General features: G+C 36.8%; 1 protein-coding gene across 1 annotated transcript in view; it reads right to left on the bottom strand.

Moving 5' to 3' along the window:
- LOC117300188 (polypeptide N-acetylgalactosaminyltransferase 2-like) overlaps nt 1–17,517 on the bottom strand; it is an 84,980-nt gene that overhangs the window by 49,020 nt on the left and 18,443 nt on the right. Inside the window, exon 2 of the mRNA XM_033783916.1 lies at nt 5,915–6,225. Coding sequence (XP_033639807.1) covers nt 5,915–6,225 — 311 coding nt within the window. The remainder of the gene's footprint in view (nt 1–5,914; nt 6,226–17,517) is intronic.

Below are 17,517 nucleotides of genomic sequence, written 5' to 3'. Positions count from 1 at the left end.
CAACTTATCAAAGGACAAGAGTACCAAGGCAACTTATCAAAGGACAAGAGTATCAAGGCAACTTATCAAAGGACAAGAGTACCAAGGCAACTTATCAAAGGACAAGAGTACCAAGGCAACTTATCACAGGACAAGAGTATCAAGGCAACTTATCAAAGGACAAGAGTACCAAGGCAACTTATCAAAGGACAAGAGTATCAAGGCAACTTATCAACAGACAAGAGTACCAAGGCAACTTATCAAAGGACAAGAGTACCAAGGCAACTTATCAAAGGACAAGAGTACCAAGGCAACTTATCAAAGGACAAGAGTATCAAGGCAACTTATCAACAGACAAGCGTACCAAGGCAACTTATCAAAGGACAAGAGTACCAAGGCAACTTATCAAAGGACAAGAGTACCAAGGCAACTTATCAAAGGACAAGAGTATCAAGGCAACTTATCAAAGGACAAGAGTACCAAGGCAACTTATCAAAGGACAAGAGTACCAAGGCAACTTATCACAGGACAAGAGTATCAAGGCAACTTATCAAAGGACAAGAGTACCAAGGCAACTTATCAAAGGACAAGAGTATCAAGGCAACTTATCAACAGACAAGAGTACCAAGGCAACTTATCAAAGGACAAGAGTACCAAGGCAACTTATCAAAGGACAAGAGTACCAAGGCAACTTATCAAAGGACAAGAGTATCAAGGCAACTTATCAACAGACAAGCGTACCAAGGCAACTTATCAAAGGACAAGAGTACCAAGGCAACTTATCAAAGGACAAGAGTACCAAGGCAACTTATCAAAGGACAAGAGTATCAAGGCAACTTATCAAAGGACAAGAGTACCAAGGCAACTTATCAAAGGACAAGAGTATCAAGGCAACTTATCAAAGGACAAGAGTATCAAGGCAACTTATCAAAGGACAAGAGTACCAAGGCAACTTATCAAAGGACAAGAGTACCAAGGCAACTTATCAAAGGACAAGAGTACCAAGGCAACTTATCAAAGGACAAGAGTACCAAGGCAACTTATCAAAGGACAGGAGTACCAAGGCAACTTATCAAAGGACAAGAGTACCAAGGCAACTTATCAAAGGACAAGAGTACCAAGGCAACTTATCAACAGACAAGAGTACCAAGGCAACTTATCCTCGATATAGGGCACCCTATTGCAAAATTGTAAATTTCTACTGTTCAAAACACTACAAGGCAATGACATGGGGGCATGGACGCAATCGCCTTTATCGCCTTTGTGAAGTATCAGGCCTGCTCTTGATAGAGGGGGCAGGAGTATTTTTTGTCTTAAACATGAATTCATGATCGAGTGTATGATTTCTTTCAGCAACTGGTAATACTGACAAACCGCAATAATCTATGTACATTCACAACACAACAGATGTTACCGCATCTCACAATCAATAGACAGACCAATGGGGTGCCACTGATTTATGCAATTAGAAATTGGTCATTGACAGAATGACTAATCAAACATAGTTTCATTTATTGGAATGTGCGCACACTGTGTGCCGTTATACACGGTTTCCCCTCAATTACTGTCTACTACACATGGTCTTACCGCACAGTGCCATACTCCATAGGTTGCTGGTTTTTGCATGCTGCAGGAACTTGATAGATTCTGATAATATTTTATCAAAAGGAATTGAAGGTTTTGAAGGAAAGACTTTCCTTTAGGGTTGGGGAAAGCACCAAAATACCTTATAAATTCATGAAGCTATGAAGCACAAAATGATGTTTCTAAAGCATTGTTTTGTCTAAGCAAACTTTAGTAGGGAACCAGTCAAAAACAACGCATTACATGGTAATCTGACCTGTTACCTGAATCTGCTTTTAAACATGACCATTTTACGAAAGTTTGATGGGAAATTTGTTTACCGTTAAAAAAAACATTGATGTACTGTACTTTCCCTATAATTTCTCCCAAGTTCCAGAGTACAGGTCTATGGATTTACAACATTAAGCAATTCAATTGCTGCAAACAGTGTGATCCTCTCATTACAAAATCACACTAGCATAAATTCTTTGCAAACACTATTACTCAAAATGATCTCACTTTACAACTGTAACTAATCCTTATTTGATCCATGAATCATCATGGGATTATCCTTAACTCCAACGCACACTATGTACATTGGCATTACATGTGATGTAGTAAAGTAGAGTTCTAATCAACTTGCTGTTGGTTTTATAGTATTATTATGTGTTGTAAAACGCATGGCTGCCCATGCAATGCGTAGGGGCAGTGAAAGTAAATTTACTGACAGTAATTATGTTGAGTCCTTGATGCTAATTTTGGAGGATTGTACGGAAAGCAATGGAAGATATTTGATGAATGGTGACAGTGGATAAATTGAATGTCTATCTCACAATGAGATCATGTTATTGTACAGTTTGATGGAGCAATGCAACCCAGAGACAGTCACATTATTAATGTTAAAGTATGCTTCAATGACATAGCAAAGAACCTTCTTGCTCCCAGGCTGTAAGTAGAAAACTGTGACCATCAGCGCAAGAGTTAGCAGTATGCAGATCTATGGTGCTTCGTACTGCAGAGTTCTGCACTTCACAGCCCACAGAATCACATGCTTAAGTGTGTCATGAACCCAATGTTCCACAGATCCATGAAAATGCAATGTAGGCACTTATTGTAGGCACCTATCACATAAAAACTAACAACTGAAACGCAGCCTCTACTCAGAGATGAGAACAACTGGACCTGCTACCAATCAGTTATCAGACAAACATGTACAGGTAGGTGAAGCAGAGAGAGGCCAAAACTGGGGAGCCCAACCCACAGCCAAGCCTCTAAGCAGCATGTCTAGGAATGTTCAACTTTATACACACACACACACACATAAGCCTGACTTGAATTTCTTCAATGTACATGATGTACAAACCAATCACCCCAGTCAAATGTAGCATCAAAATACTCATTGTTTAGTCCCACTATCCTAAAACAAAAAAAAAAATGCCAAAATAAAATAAATTTCTTAATAAGCAAACTGACAACCTCTCCCTAAAAAACAAAAACAAAATTATGATTCAGCTACTGCTTCTAAGCAAAGAGGAAGACAACCACAAGGTAGCCATTTGTTCACTTGACAAACATGTATTGTATACATTTGATTAATTGTACATTGCATCTACATAACAGAAAAATGCTTTCCTGAACACAATAGGTCTTGATTCATCGTGTGTGTGTAAATTGAAACTAGCGTATTTATCAAGGATGGCAAGAATTACACGCACAGTTTCTGCAAATATACTCTTTCTATACTCGGACAATGGACTCAACGCTCGGAGGTAGTGGAAGGAAGGTTCCAATATTGAAAATGAAAGAGTAATACTGATGATGTTTACTCATTTGATGTATCATGTCTAATTCTAACAGCTTCAACTGTAGATTTTAGCTTTAAGCCTTTGAGAAAGACTCAGCTAGGGTCGAAATGTCAGGCCATAAACTATTTTTGGGAGCTTCAACTGCACATACAGTTACAGTCAGAGCCAGACTCTACATTTTTGAAAGCCATGTAAAACTCAAAGGATTTTAAGGGGCCGATAAAATACTGTGTCCACCAGGCCCCATTGGCGGTGATGTTCAAACTATATTACATTGTGTACCTTTTAAATTACATTATGAAGAAGATGATGTATTTTATTGAGGATTTTCTTCTCAAAGAAACTCTAATAAATTCCACCAACGCAACGGAAGTCAGAGCAATTAAAATGAAAATTAAGAGTCACTCTAATCTCTACCTTTTATCCCTGTACTCTCTTTATTACATTTAGCAGATTAACTAAGCCTCATTATCGATGCAATCCATCAATCATCTTGGTTTTACATTTTGTTTGAAAAGCAGTTTTACCACACACAAAAAACCTTCAATTTTCAAGATAAATACAGCACAGTTTTTGGAAGAGTATACATATCCTCCAGACCTCAATAAAATACATTATTAACCAACCAACTTAGGAAATGTATTATTGTCTGGAAAACATTTGAGCCAGGATGATAGAGGGGTTCCTTTTCTCTGTTCTCATCGCTGAGAATAACGGAGAATGATGGATAAGTGGAATGATAGGATCATATCAAAAGTCTCACATTGTGAACAACAAGAAACAAGTTATCAGAAATGTACACAACCGTTACCTGCTTAATTTGAACATTGTAAGCTACTGTAATTTGAGGGCCTTATATTAAAAGTATTTTCACAACAGGTATCAACTATTATCAGAGATTGAGTGAGATTACAGATTGAATCTATTATTTTAGCTTTTGAAAATCCAATCCCATATTTTACCTTTAATTTGATGGAATGTGATACCAAATCTCAACATGTCAGTCACACGTTAGTTGTGTAGCAAGTTCAACAATGTGTAAAATGGCCCCAAGATACTGCATGTCTAATTATCACTCGGATGACATTAGATACTAGACTATGCCAAGCCATGTGTAACTTAAGCACAAAAACTAGTATCCCCGAATCCATGTTTCTGCATTAATGCTCGAATACATCTCCTCCTAAAGAAACTAGAGATTGTTCCTACCCTTAAGCTTGAAGAACTAACGTACTTCTTTGTTCCCCTTGTTATAACGTAAGACCTCTTTCAAACCCCTCTCAAGAAATTGACCACTCTCTAACCCCCAAAAGAAGTTCAAGTTTCAGCAGGTAAGAGGATCGGGATGGCTTAGTGGTAGCCAGCCTGCATAATAATAATTTGGGGGCTAATCATCCTTTTATTGTTTATCTTACCTTATCTGTTATTTTTACCTATTTATTTTTATTCTTATTAGGTATTTATTATTTACTATTGGTTGTATAATAATTATCTGCTTTTATTATTGCTTTGTGCACTATATTATGTTAAATCTATATTAATTTTACTGTGTACCCAGATGTGGGGCAACAGATCTACGGATCATAGTATGTATTTGCTTTTGTTGTCCTTTATCCATCTCGGGGTATATTGTCTTGTATTTTGTTTTGTACTGTTATGGCAAATAAAATAATAATAATACTCGCAACTAGAGCTGAATTGCGAAGGACGCGGCTACAACATGTTCGAGAAGCAGGCATGCAAGGGCGCATTCAGCTGCCAGCCACATCAACCCATTATGACCATGGAGCACAGCCACGATCAAAAGTGTTTGATTTTTCCCGAGGGAGGAAAACCGGATAGTCTAGAAAACCCTTGTGGCACAGCAGAGAACCAATGAACAACTCAACTCACATATATATATGGCCCTGGCCGGGAATAGAACCGGGGTCGCCTTGGTGAGAGGTGAGCGCTTTACGCACAAGCCAACCAAGCCACCCTAAACATGCAGTTCATCTTTGCACACAAGTGAGATCTAGAAACAAATCCTCTATTTAGCCTTCAAGAAAACAAACACTCTGCTAGGGTCAAAACGTCAGTTCATTAACAAATCATTGTAGCAGTGAACTGTAACAATATTAAACAAAAACTTTGTTCTAGTTTTAGTCCTGCAATCAAATGTGCTAAGAATGCCTGCAATCAGACATATCTTTTTGAGTACATCTGTCTTTTGTGTGACAACTTAAATTCCTTCAAGAAACTTTAGAAATATTCAAAGGTTCAAAAATATGCTCAAAACCCATTTATTTGTTTAATCTGGCCATTTTTGGTTTTCGCTTGTACTGTTTTTTGTTTGTATCTTTGTCTTTGCATTGTTTGTTTCTTTGTATATTGTAAAGCGCTCCGTTCTTTGTGGGGCGCTATATAAATGCTTTCATTATTTAGACGGACAATCTATTGGAGCAGCAGAAGAAATTCCTTCAGTCAGATTATACACTAAATATCTTTCAGATTTGTGGCAGCATCAGCTCTTTCAAAATAGATCAACTCAGAAAACATTCTACTAAATTCTTGATTATTTGACTTACTGTGTGTGCCTGGTATCTGGTATACCTCTGTCCATTTTCAGTTTGTCACTCTCCACTTGGTTAAACTTGTTCCTGGCATAAGCATCTCCACCTTTCTTGACCAGTGTCTTAGCGATATACGCTGCCTGATCAAAGTTCTGCCATGCCTGGTCTGTCATGCCAGGCTGCCCCTTCTGCGGATGCTGTTCAGCATTCAGTCCACCCTTCCCAGAGTCATCGATGATGAACTTAAAAGCTCCTTTTGGATTATTCTGTGGATTCTGCAGGAACTGATCTTTGTGTTGAGAGTTTGCCCACGACTTTTTAGAATTCTGTCAAGTAAATTATAAACAAACTGTTAAACTCATTCTTTGTTTCAGTCTTCACTTTTTCCAAAACTTATCAGCCTAGACCAGGTATACACAATATATCAGAGAATATTGATTTGAAATACAACGGAAAAGGTTCAAATTGGCAGAGCAAGATAAATGTGTTGTACACCTTACCAATTTAGACACAATTGAAATGTAGGGCACTTATTACACATTTAGGCACAGTTAGGCACAATACATATTTATGCCAAGTTAGGGTACAAGTACATTACCTATTTAGATACAGTTATACACACCTATTTAGACACAGTTATTACAGGGCACACAGTCTATTAAGGCAAAGTTATAGGACACATAACCTTTTTAGGCAAAGTTATAGGGCACACTACCTGTTTAGACACAGTTTAGCACATTACCTATTTAGACACAGTTATAGGGCACATTAGACACATTTGTAGGGCACTTTATATACATGCACTTAGACTTGGGCCGTGTCCGAATTGTCGACTTCGGCTACAGCTACAACTAGGGCGCGCGTCTGCCATTCTTCAACACTGACAGACGCGCTGATCTAGCCATAGCTGTAGCCAAAGTCGCCAATTCGGACAAGGCCACAGTTACAGGACACAAACAAGTCAGTGCAAAAATAGTTAGTGCCTTACGTTTTGACCCAAGCAGAGTCTTTCTGGGAATGTCAGGCCATTAACTATTTCTTTAATTTATACCATAATTTAGACTGTCCTTTTGGTTGCTTTTTAGCAGTTTGCAATTCAGATAATTCTTAGGAGTACGTGTAAAACCGCACAGTGATTTCTGTGACAAAAACCTTGTATAATGCCTGTGTTAATTCTCAATAGATTCACTGATCTAAAGTCAAGGTCAAAGGGGTTAAAAAGTAACCTTATGCCATTATGACCTAGGTTTACATGACAATAAGCATCCATAGGCAAACCTGGAGGTTCCAAACACAAAAATACAGTGTAATATGCAATAGGAACAGTCCTTTGTTATTTCCAGAGCTCATGGGAATTTGATAGTAATGCAGACAACCAGTATCATTCAGACACTTGCCCACAGTACCTTGTCCATTGATGGTGCACTGTAGAGCTGACCAGGTGTGAAAGAAAACTTAACTTCACACTTGTTCATTCTCAAAGAGAAAGGGAAGGAGGTGGGGTGGGGGGCTACAAGTGTGTCATGGTCAAAGTCATGACAGCCAGTCGCCCCTTGCATTGTTGAGCGATTACAAGTGACCTAAAACAACCTTTGACACATACCCAAGATAAATGACACACAGACACAGCGATAGGGTGATCTACTGGTATGGGTGTCAATGTGTACTAGATGTCAAGTACATAGGGCAAAGGATACAGCACTGTTCAATATGCATGGAGAAATAAACATACCACTCTGGCACAACCAAAATAAACTTGGCCGCCTAAAGTCTAGAAAACACAATCATTAGCTGTGATGCAACTGAACATTCACTGAAAGTTTAAGTAAAAGATTTATGGTTGATGGCATGTACATACATTTGTAGACCTAATTGTACAATGAACATTTTAGTATGATTTGAAACTTTGCACCTTGTAGAAAGAAATACATCAGCTGGTACTTATAAGTTAATATAAGTAGAGTCTTGACATTATTATTAAGTGTGCTCTGCTCATCTTCAATCCAGGTTCTCATCAGAACCAATGTTTCTCCCAGAAGATTAATTCATACACTGTAGTTGTTACATGAACCTCGAGACGCAAGTACTCAGTCTTATTAAACACACAATTCCCGCCAAGTGTATATGAGTACAATCAAAGTTATCTTTTAAATTCAGAACTGCATTGCTTTACATTTCCCTTTCAAATTAACTTCAAGAGAACTAGTAAATATTTGTCTTTAATTGGTCGAGCTCGCTCTTTTATTGCTTTCCAATGATACACTGTACGTGAAAACTGCCTGCTCAGATATTGCATATGTGCATCATATGTAAGCCTAACGACAAATGAAATGACAAACAAACTGCTCTAATTGTACCTGTAATTACCTCAATGAACCCCTTTTTTTCTAAATACAATTTTAGCTTTAAAAAAAGATTCTACGCTAGGGTCAAAACGCAAAGCAAAGCAATTAAATAACAAAATTTGCATACAACATTTGGGTCTTAAATACTTTTTGGGGGGACATTAGCAATTAAAGATTGTATAATGACATGTTTGCATTGACTTCAGGTAAACACTACATTTGTTTATCTACGTGTCTTGTACATAGAACTGAGTTACCCTATGTAATAATGGACCCTGAACAACGAAGGCCGATTTGTCACATCACTTCATCATCTTAAAGAGCTTCGCTGTAATATTCATTATGTATCCAATTATCCTCCATGATTAATCCATACATGCCATGATTTGGTTTCATTTCCGTACAGACAGTCCTGGTGTAGGCCACCTGTCTTTGTTATAATGCACCTGCCAAGATTACTATTGTAATATCACATACAGACAAGAGGAGGAGGGATATGGATAGCAGTTGGTATTGAACAATTCAAGGGGCATCAGGGCAATGACTAGGGACATGGAGGCAATGCTATTGCCTCTGGGAATTATCAAACCTGTTCCCTTCTTTCATATTCAATCTTCCCTCTTCCCACTTCCAACCTCATCATTCCATCCTCCGCCTTCTCTCTCCCTTTTCCCTAAGCCCTCTCCCCTCTGCCCCCTTCCCTCTTCTATCTTCCCCCTGCTTATATTTTATTTTCCCTCTTCAATCTTCCCTCCCCCTCTTCCCTTCTTTTTCCTCCTTTTCATGGCTATCTTGTTTTTGAGACCATTTCATACCGACATGAAGCTACACGATGCACTCATAATTGGTAACATGCAAAGATGGAGTGCTGTGGTTGAGTGGTCTAGTGCACTTGGCTCAAAGTACTGGTCCCTAGTCCATCTAGACACTTGTGTCCTTGAGCTTTACCTAAAAGCAAGACATTTAAGCAACATTGTGATGCTTGTGTCTTTGTACTTTGTTCTTACAGTTATGAAGAAAGGAAGACTCTCATACCGGTCACGGGCACTTGTCATGTTTTTCTGTCATGGTGTGCTGCTGACTGCACTGAAGAACCTTCTTTAACTAAAAGCTCTGCACTGTCAGTCATAAACTGCTTTGAGATGACCATACAACCATAGATGTATAAATACCTCCAAGATACAACAGTTATCTAGATAAAGTGCTTTACACATTGTGTATAAACAAAAATGTGTATTTGTTTTCCTAAATAAATGATGACCTAGAAGAGACAAAAGTCATTTGGTTGGTTCTATCAAATTCTGGGGAAAAGTAGACAAAAAATCTAGTTTAAAAAGATAGTCCAAAACGATTGAAGGTTATTAAATCAATACAGCAATGACAGGTGTAGGGTTTACCATTTAATATTATAACAGAGCACAGTGTATGAGAGGTGCTAAAATAATGTTGTGTTGTGCACATGTGCATGTTGTACACATACGACATCAACAGGAAACCGTATTGTCCATTGAATAATGTTGTGTTGTGCACATGTGCATGTTGTACACATACGACATCAACAGGAAACCGTATTGTCCATTGAATAATGTTGTGTTGTGCACATGTGCATGTTGTACACATACGACATCAACAGGAAACCGTATTGTCCATTGAATAATGTTGTGTTGTGCACATGTGCATGTTGTACACATACGACATCAACAGGAAACCGTATTGTCCATTGAATAATGTTGTGTTGTGCACATGTGCATGTTGTACACATACGACATCAACAGGAAACCGTATTGTCCATTGAATATGATTTACTTTCCTGTGAAACAGCAAGTGGATATGATCAACCCATTCATGTTACACTAATGGATAGAGACAAACTTAGCTTCAAGAACCTGCACTGTTCATTACTATGGTAATTCAAGTTGAATGAATAATGACAACTTGTTATATTTTTGTTTAACTGCATAGTCTTCAGAAGGAAAGTTAAAACTTGTTTAAATTAAAAAGGCAACTTGTTCCTTGTTCCTAAATACCTAATAACTGTTAGATAACATTGTCGTTATATACGCCTCTCGGCACACGTCTGTCACCACTTGCAGTGGCTGCGCCTATGGCCTCGTTTTGGGTTAGAATTGTGATGTACTCATGCATAAATATTAAGAGAGGCGTATTAGTGCATCATCCAACGAATTTGCCTAAAGTGAACTTGAGATACTTCTGTGTTTTTTGTTTTTAAATAAATCTGTGCGTATACAGAGCCTTTAAAAAACATCAAACAGCACAAAATGAGCGCTTTGATCCGGTATGGTCAGCCTCATTTCCGCACATACATTGTACATGCATCAATCCAGCTGTATTGACTTCAATTCACCTGCTAAGGTTTCAGTGCTAAATTAAGTATTAAAGGTAAACAGATAAAATAATTGCATTAAATTTACCCCCCCCCCCCCCTCCAAAAAAAAAAAACCGACCCCCCCACCCCCAACAAGAAAATGCTATTTGTTGCTTTCTAAAACATGTTTTCTTGATCTTATTTGATAAAGCTTTGAAATGTTGGTGGAATAGAGTGTTTATTGGCTACTTATGGATTGCAATGTGTTTACTCTAGTCCAAACTAATTATTATTCCTGTGAATAAGTGCATTTGAGTTTACATAACACTCATTGAGGACATCTACATCTGAATACAAGTGATGTATAGAAGCTGTAAGATGATTCCAATGTACTCCAAGATAAGGTTTGGTTAGGAGAGTTCCATTGATTGATTTGTTCCATTAACGCAAGGCGTCTTAATAAATCATAAGCTCTAGTTCACAATTTAGGAATTCGGCAAACATCACGGACCAATAGACATCCTTTGATGATTGAACTATGCACGCACACATCTTTCAATAAATTAGCACTACTGGCTAAATTCTGGATGGCATACAAAAATAAATAATTTGGCATGTATTTTCTTTGAATATGTGTAGCCTGTGACATGTAACCTGTTTACTAAAAACATGTCTACACTGTAGAGGTCTGAATGAAAGAAACTAATATCTTACCATTTATGGACATTGCACAATACAATTACTGTCACCTTTTGACATTACTTTATTTGCTTAATGCTTTATTGTCCCAAGCAACAACTGATAAGGCGCTAATGGACTATTAAAGTCTAGCGCATGTTGAAAACAAGAGAAACAAATCAAATGAAGGTTACAATTGTTTCATGAAAACAAATCTTTGGGTAAAATTCAATTTATATACATTCTTAAAAATAAAATAAAAATTGGTTATGAACAACAATACAAAATATTTTGTTGAAACTTTTGTTGGAATGAGGATACTTACTTGATAGCGACCCCCATTGCGAATCGTGCCCTAATTGTATATCTCAGTTGGGCTAAATTCTTATTTAGAAGACCAGAAACAGAGGTCAAATTTTTTGTTTTCAAATTTGTTAATATTTCACTTTCCCAACAATATAAAACAGTTTGGTATAGCCATAAACTACGTTCAATTAAAGTAGTTCAACAAAGTTGATAACACATAAAACTCAAAATGGTCAGATACAGAGCCAACTTGGTACTGTAGGAAAATGCATACTAGAATTGCACAGTCTATTATAGGAAAGGTTCTTATCTGACTTTTTAGACCCCAAAACATCGGTGCGTCTTATCTTTCGGTGCGCCTTGTCCGCTGACGATTGATTTTTTTTAAAATGATCACTGCGTGAAATAAAAAATACCTTCTTGTCCAGTTCAAATCAACGTTCAAATCAACGGTCTTTGTGTGAAAAGAATCCTTACTCGCCGAGCGTCTTATCCGCAGGAAAATACGGTAAAAAGGGACACATCTCAACACTAGTCCAGCTTGTTGAGATGTTATTTTTACAATTCTTGATTTTGATCTCGATGATGTAAAGGCACTTTATAAATATTTAGTTGTATGTGGGTATGTGTGTAATGGAAATATGAACTCTCTCATATGGCCTCACCCTGCCAGGAATTCGGTCATGAATAGTTTATGTTCTGTTAGGGATTTTGTAAGCATTCATTGAGCTCATTTCAATTGGGGTAAAGTTGCAGATGACATTGCGCAAACTTTGATGGAAGTTTAGATAAAAATATTTTCTGGGAAAGTACTAGTATTTACTTTACATAATTAGGCCCAGGTTGGTTGGTGTTGGTTTTGATTGTGAATTTTCAAACCTTTATTCAAAACCAAAATCAGATTATTTACAGTCTAAAGAAAACTCCAAGAAAACCAGTTCCCTTGTCTGATACCAATGGCATGTTATGTGTCTGACCCTTAAGATTAATGTGAGACACATAGGTCATTCATGTACGTGGAGTTGATTGACATTGCAGCAAACACATGTAAACAACTACTGCTTCTGCTGTTAAACTGTACCCAACGTCCTGCTCGACTATCTCGATACAGTGTCAATTGTGGCAAGCATTGATCTAAATTTTGCATAAATACCTACAACAAAATGCAATAAATATTATTTCCTTGACTTAGTGATACCTTGGGGCAGGCAAAACTAACCAAGCACCTTTCTGTAATTTGGGCTCAGAGTGAAAACCATTTGTAACTTGATCTCCCTAGATGCTCATTACAATCTTAAATGAAGAAGGCTCTAGCTGGACTACTGTGCCGCTACTGGGCTGCTACTGGGCCAGCCAGTTTGATTTGACTTGAGAATTGATCTATTAGTCTTACAACTAAACCCCACACAGAGTTATTACCCCCTGACCATCAGTTAGGGGAATCCCAAGGGAAATTTGGTTCCACACCATGAGTGGATGGGGGGGGGGGAGGTGGGGGTCTTTTCTAAACACCGTCTAGCTGATCAGTGAGGTGAACCAAGACCATAGCTGAGCCCCATTTCTCATGACTGCTATCTAAATGTCAATGAGATAGTATTAGAGCCTTGTGCCAGCATGAAGGGGTAAACTGTCATGTTTATTCATACACCCAATAGCTACTCCAAGTAGTGTTATACAAATAATGTGTCAGGAACATTAAAGGACAAATATTCAAAACTTAGTTACCTTTAAAAAGAATAATGATTCATTCAAATCAAGCTGAAAACTTGCTAATTATAAATTTTATGCCAGCAACAAACCTCAAAAGAAATATTTCCGTGTAAAATACTATCAAAGTCAAAAACATACAGTAGTAAAGGAAGACCCCCACAATCACCAATACTTATTTTAAGTTTTCTTCACTGTTTTCACTCAATGACATTTTCACAGATTGGTTGTAAATAATGGTGCCGTAGGATTACCCTGGATGAAAGAAATTAATTGATTGTTTTACAGCAGTGAGATTTCACAAAGTGAACTCAATTAAGCTTAAACTCAATGAACTCAGGTGATAGCAGATAAATTGCATCTTTAAATAATATGCAGTGACTTTTGTGGACCTTTGAAACTCAGAGAAGCCGCGTCTTGTACGCAGGAAATTACGGCACTGTACATGCGTGCACTGGCTGTCACTTCACAAAGGATGCCGTCATTATCATTGTTCAACAATAATGTCGGCACCCTTTGTGATGTGACAGGATTGTGATAGGATGGCATGAGCACGACATGTACCAAATAATGCTTAAAGTCACCTGGAAATATAATTTTAATTTTTTTTGCAAACATAAGAGTATATGTTTAGTAACAATTAAAAAATGTTTTTAGTAATTGTTTGTCACAATTTATATGTTTAAAAAATAGATAAAGTTGTTTGGGGGGGTTGACTTCGCCTACCCCTTTTGTGACGTCAATCGCGGCAGACTTTGCCTTGACGCGTAGAGTTAACACACGTGCAAAGTATATGCAAGTCCAAGTCGTGAGTTTGTAGGTTTCGAAAAAAAGGAAAAAAATCTTGAATTTTTTCCGGCAATGCCGACCAAGTGTATTGCTGCTGGATGCAGCAAAACAACTAAAGATTGGGTCAGTCTGCATGGCTGGTCAGACTCACAAGAGCAATAGTGCCTAGTAGTCCGGTCCGACGTCTTTTTCAGCGCTGTGCAGCATTTTCTCTTCAAGTATCGCGCCTCGATGAAGGTCAGAACTATATAAGATAAGAACTATTTTTTAGAACCTTAGTTAACTGTTTATTCACATTCCACTCATCAAAACACATACATTAGTGACAGAATCTTTATTTTGACAAAATACCACTTCCAGATGACTTTAATCATTGTTCACAGGGAACCTGCAAGATTCTATCCATCCAGATAGCTTTCTAAGGAAGTTATCTTGGAAGACTAAAGTAATTCATATTCTCCAATTCAATAAACACATCACACAACCAAATAATTTCATCAATTACAGTAATCTTGTTCTACTGAAAACAACAACAATTGTTTTAGGTTTCTTTTCAGAGATGTTTTTAATTTCAGCCCTGACCCTGCTAAACACAGTATATTAATCTAGGTTCCAGTACACAGTATGCATAATGGTTTAATCATTATTGTCTCCAGTAAGTGATTCAAACAATACAATAGTACAAAGAAACAACTTCAGGAAAACAATAATGCTCTTAACAGCAATACCATCGGGACACCTTCCAAAAGCCATTCATACCTCTCATACTAAACTGTAATTGCTAAAGTAATTGCTTACCGCACTTAACCAGCTGATGTTTAAATACATGCCAAGAACATTTAGCCATGAATAGCCACGTTGTTAAAGGAAGATCAATATTACAATTTACGATGCTTTTAAACCTAATTGGCTTTAAACAAAAGCTGACCAGTAAAGCCACTCTGGGGACTCTGTTCTTAACGATAATTGAACGCTGAATTGATTTTATAATATCAGGGACAGAGAGTGTATCGTTGGTTTATGAAAGAGGATTCATTTCCATACATAGTGTTCACTAAACACACCATACAACCAACCTATAAAAATGGTATCACAAAACAAAGTCATATGGTTTTTGTTTTTGTTTTTGTTTGCTTATCCGGATCTGGCTTATTTCGATTGCAGTAATTTAAATAAGCAAAGGTTATTCAGAGGTCTTCAACTAAATGCTTTAAAAAAACATGACCCATTCAAGTACGTTTAGTATCACGTTTTAGTCATTTCTACAATTACAAAAGGAATTTTCAATAGTAATAATTTTCTCTGTGTAAACACTACAGGAAACATTGAATTAACAAATCAGAAAATAAGCCTCCTGAGTGGATGGGGATAAAAGTACTTATTATCAAGGATTCTAAAAAAAGAATTAACAAAACAATCTAGAGCTCCATTAGGAATATTTGATGAAAGACAATTGATAATTACTAAGCCTATACAAAAACAAATAAATAAATAATGTACTTTTACTTCTGCATTTAATCTATTATTTACAGCAAGGTTGGCTGGGCAGCCTTTTTTTTATCCCTGTGGTTGATTGTTTTGTGTATATCAAGTATGATGATGTAGTAGTAAGCATGTATTTAAGCAAGTTGGGGTTTAGTTGTTTCAAAAGAGTGACAGTGCATGAAACAACAATTGGTAAAATAAATAACTAAACAAGTTTTTAGATGTGGTCCCTTTATTCATTACAAGCAGAAAAACAAAATGTGCAGTCTCAATAAAGTCAGATTATCTTTTGTTTTTGCACTGTGTACACATAATTAAGTCCAACATCTGTGGCTTTTCTGTAAATATTGTGACGTCATAGCCATTCCCTTTTAAAGCTTGCAACAGCTATTTGTTTCCCTTTTTTCTTTTTAAAATGTTGATTATAGTATATTGTGTATGTTTGAATAAATTTACTCTTTAAATATTCAACGATGAAGCAGCCCTTTAAATTGGAAAGACGCATATGAATTGCACCATGGGATGAGAGAAAATTGGTTCAACATGTTTGTAATTTTAAACTCATTATCAATCGCAAGTTTTAAAGTTGCAGTATCAATGATGGATGACACAATCTTCAAGTTCACTTGCAGTAGATTCAAGCACTATTCTACACAAGATGAAACAACATACAAACATTTTGATAATCAAAGATGAGTTTATTTAAAAAATTAATAAAATGTGAATGATGCTCTACCCCCAGAACCCTTCAAAATGTTTGGATATGTGTTGTTTCATAATGGTGCCATTCATTTCTATATGTGTTGTTTCATAATGGTGCCATTCATTTCTATATGTGTTGTTTCATAATGGTGCCATTCATTTCTATATGTGTTGTTTCATAATGGTGCCATTCATTTCTATATGTGTTGTTTCATAATGTTGCCATTCATTTCTATATGTGTTGTTTCATAATGGTGCCATTCATTTCTATCTTTCCAATTTAAAAGGGCTGACATTGTCGCTTCAAACAACCAAGTACTTCCTGCCAAAACCACACACTGGATTTATTTGCTCATCAAATAGATGACAAGAAGAGCTTTCAAATAATCCATGGTTAGGGCCTAGAAAGCAAGTATTTATCATCATACAGAGAGTTTTAAGACATCCCATCACATTGATATCATGGCTGATGTTCAGGTTGTCTTCACTGTTTAAACTGTTTTTTTTTCTTCTTCTGAGAATTGCCTTATTTCACATGGGTTATCACAAATTTAAAAATGCACAACCACCCTCTCATAAACACTATAAAATCAAATATATCCAACTTGATACACTAATAATGACAAAAATATTTTTTTTATAAGATATTTACTCATCCCTGGGAAGATTTGCCTTTCCATTGATAACCAACCAATTAATTAATGACCATTCTCAAGAAATCAATTTGCTTCACTATAAATAGCCTCCAAACGCAACAAAGACGTCATAACGTCGGGAAATGATAGCTTCGTTATAACGGCTGCACCATAAAATGTATTTATATAAGTTATTCTTCACTGGATCAAAACTCACCCAGGAGTAAGCGATTTCTGCCTTACAAGAACCAAAAAACACTTATTTTAAATGGTCCTTCTTTGTACTTAAGAAATAAGTAAATTATTTGTTATAACAGATGAGATGTTAAATTTGCATCTCGATGCAAATTTAACATCTATTAAACCATTGCTGCTAAAACATAGACTTGAACTGCCTCTAGCTACCAGGCAATCTCTGTGGTCTAGTTGGTAAAACACTGCTCTAGATTTACAAATGGTATGGGTTCAAATCCCACCTTAGTAAAATGCCTGTGATTTTTTCACAGAACTCAAGAACTCGAGTATACAGTGCTAACATACATCGGTGTGTAAGATATTGTCTTAGGTTTAAACCCAAACTAATATTATTTGTTATGTTCAATAATGAACCAAGGCATATGAGAATTAGAACTTGGAGTTTTACAA

The sequence above is a fragment of the Asterias rubens genome, chromosome 1, assembly GCF_902459465.1.
Source record: "Asterias rubens chromosome 1, eAstRub1.3, whole genome shotgun sequence".
NCBI classification, from domain to species: Eukaryota; Metazoa; Echinodermata; class Asteroidea; order Forcipulatida; family Asteriidae; genus Asterias; species Asterias rubens.
Note: the sequence above shows the minus strand (reverse complement) of the source record. Positions and strands in the feature narration are given on the sequence as shown.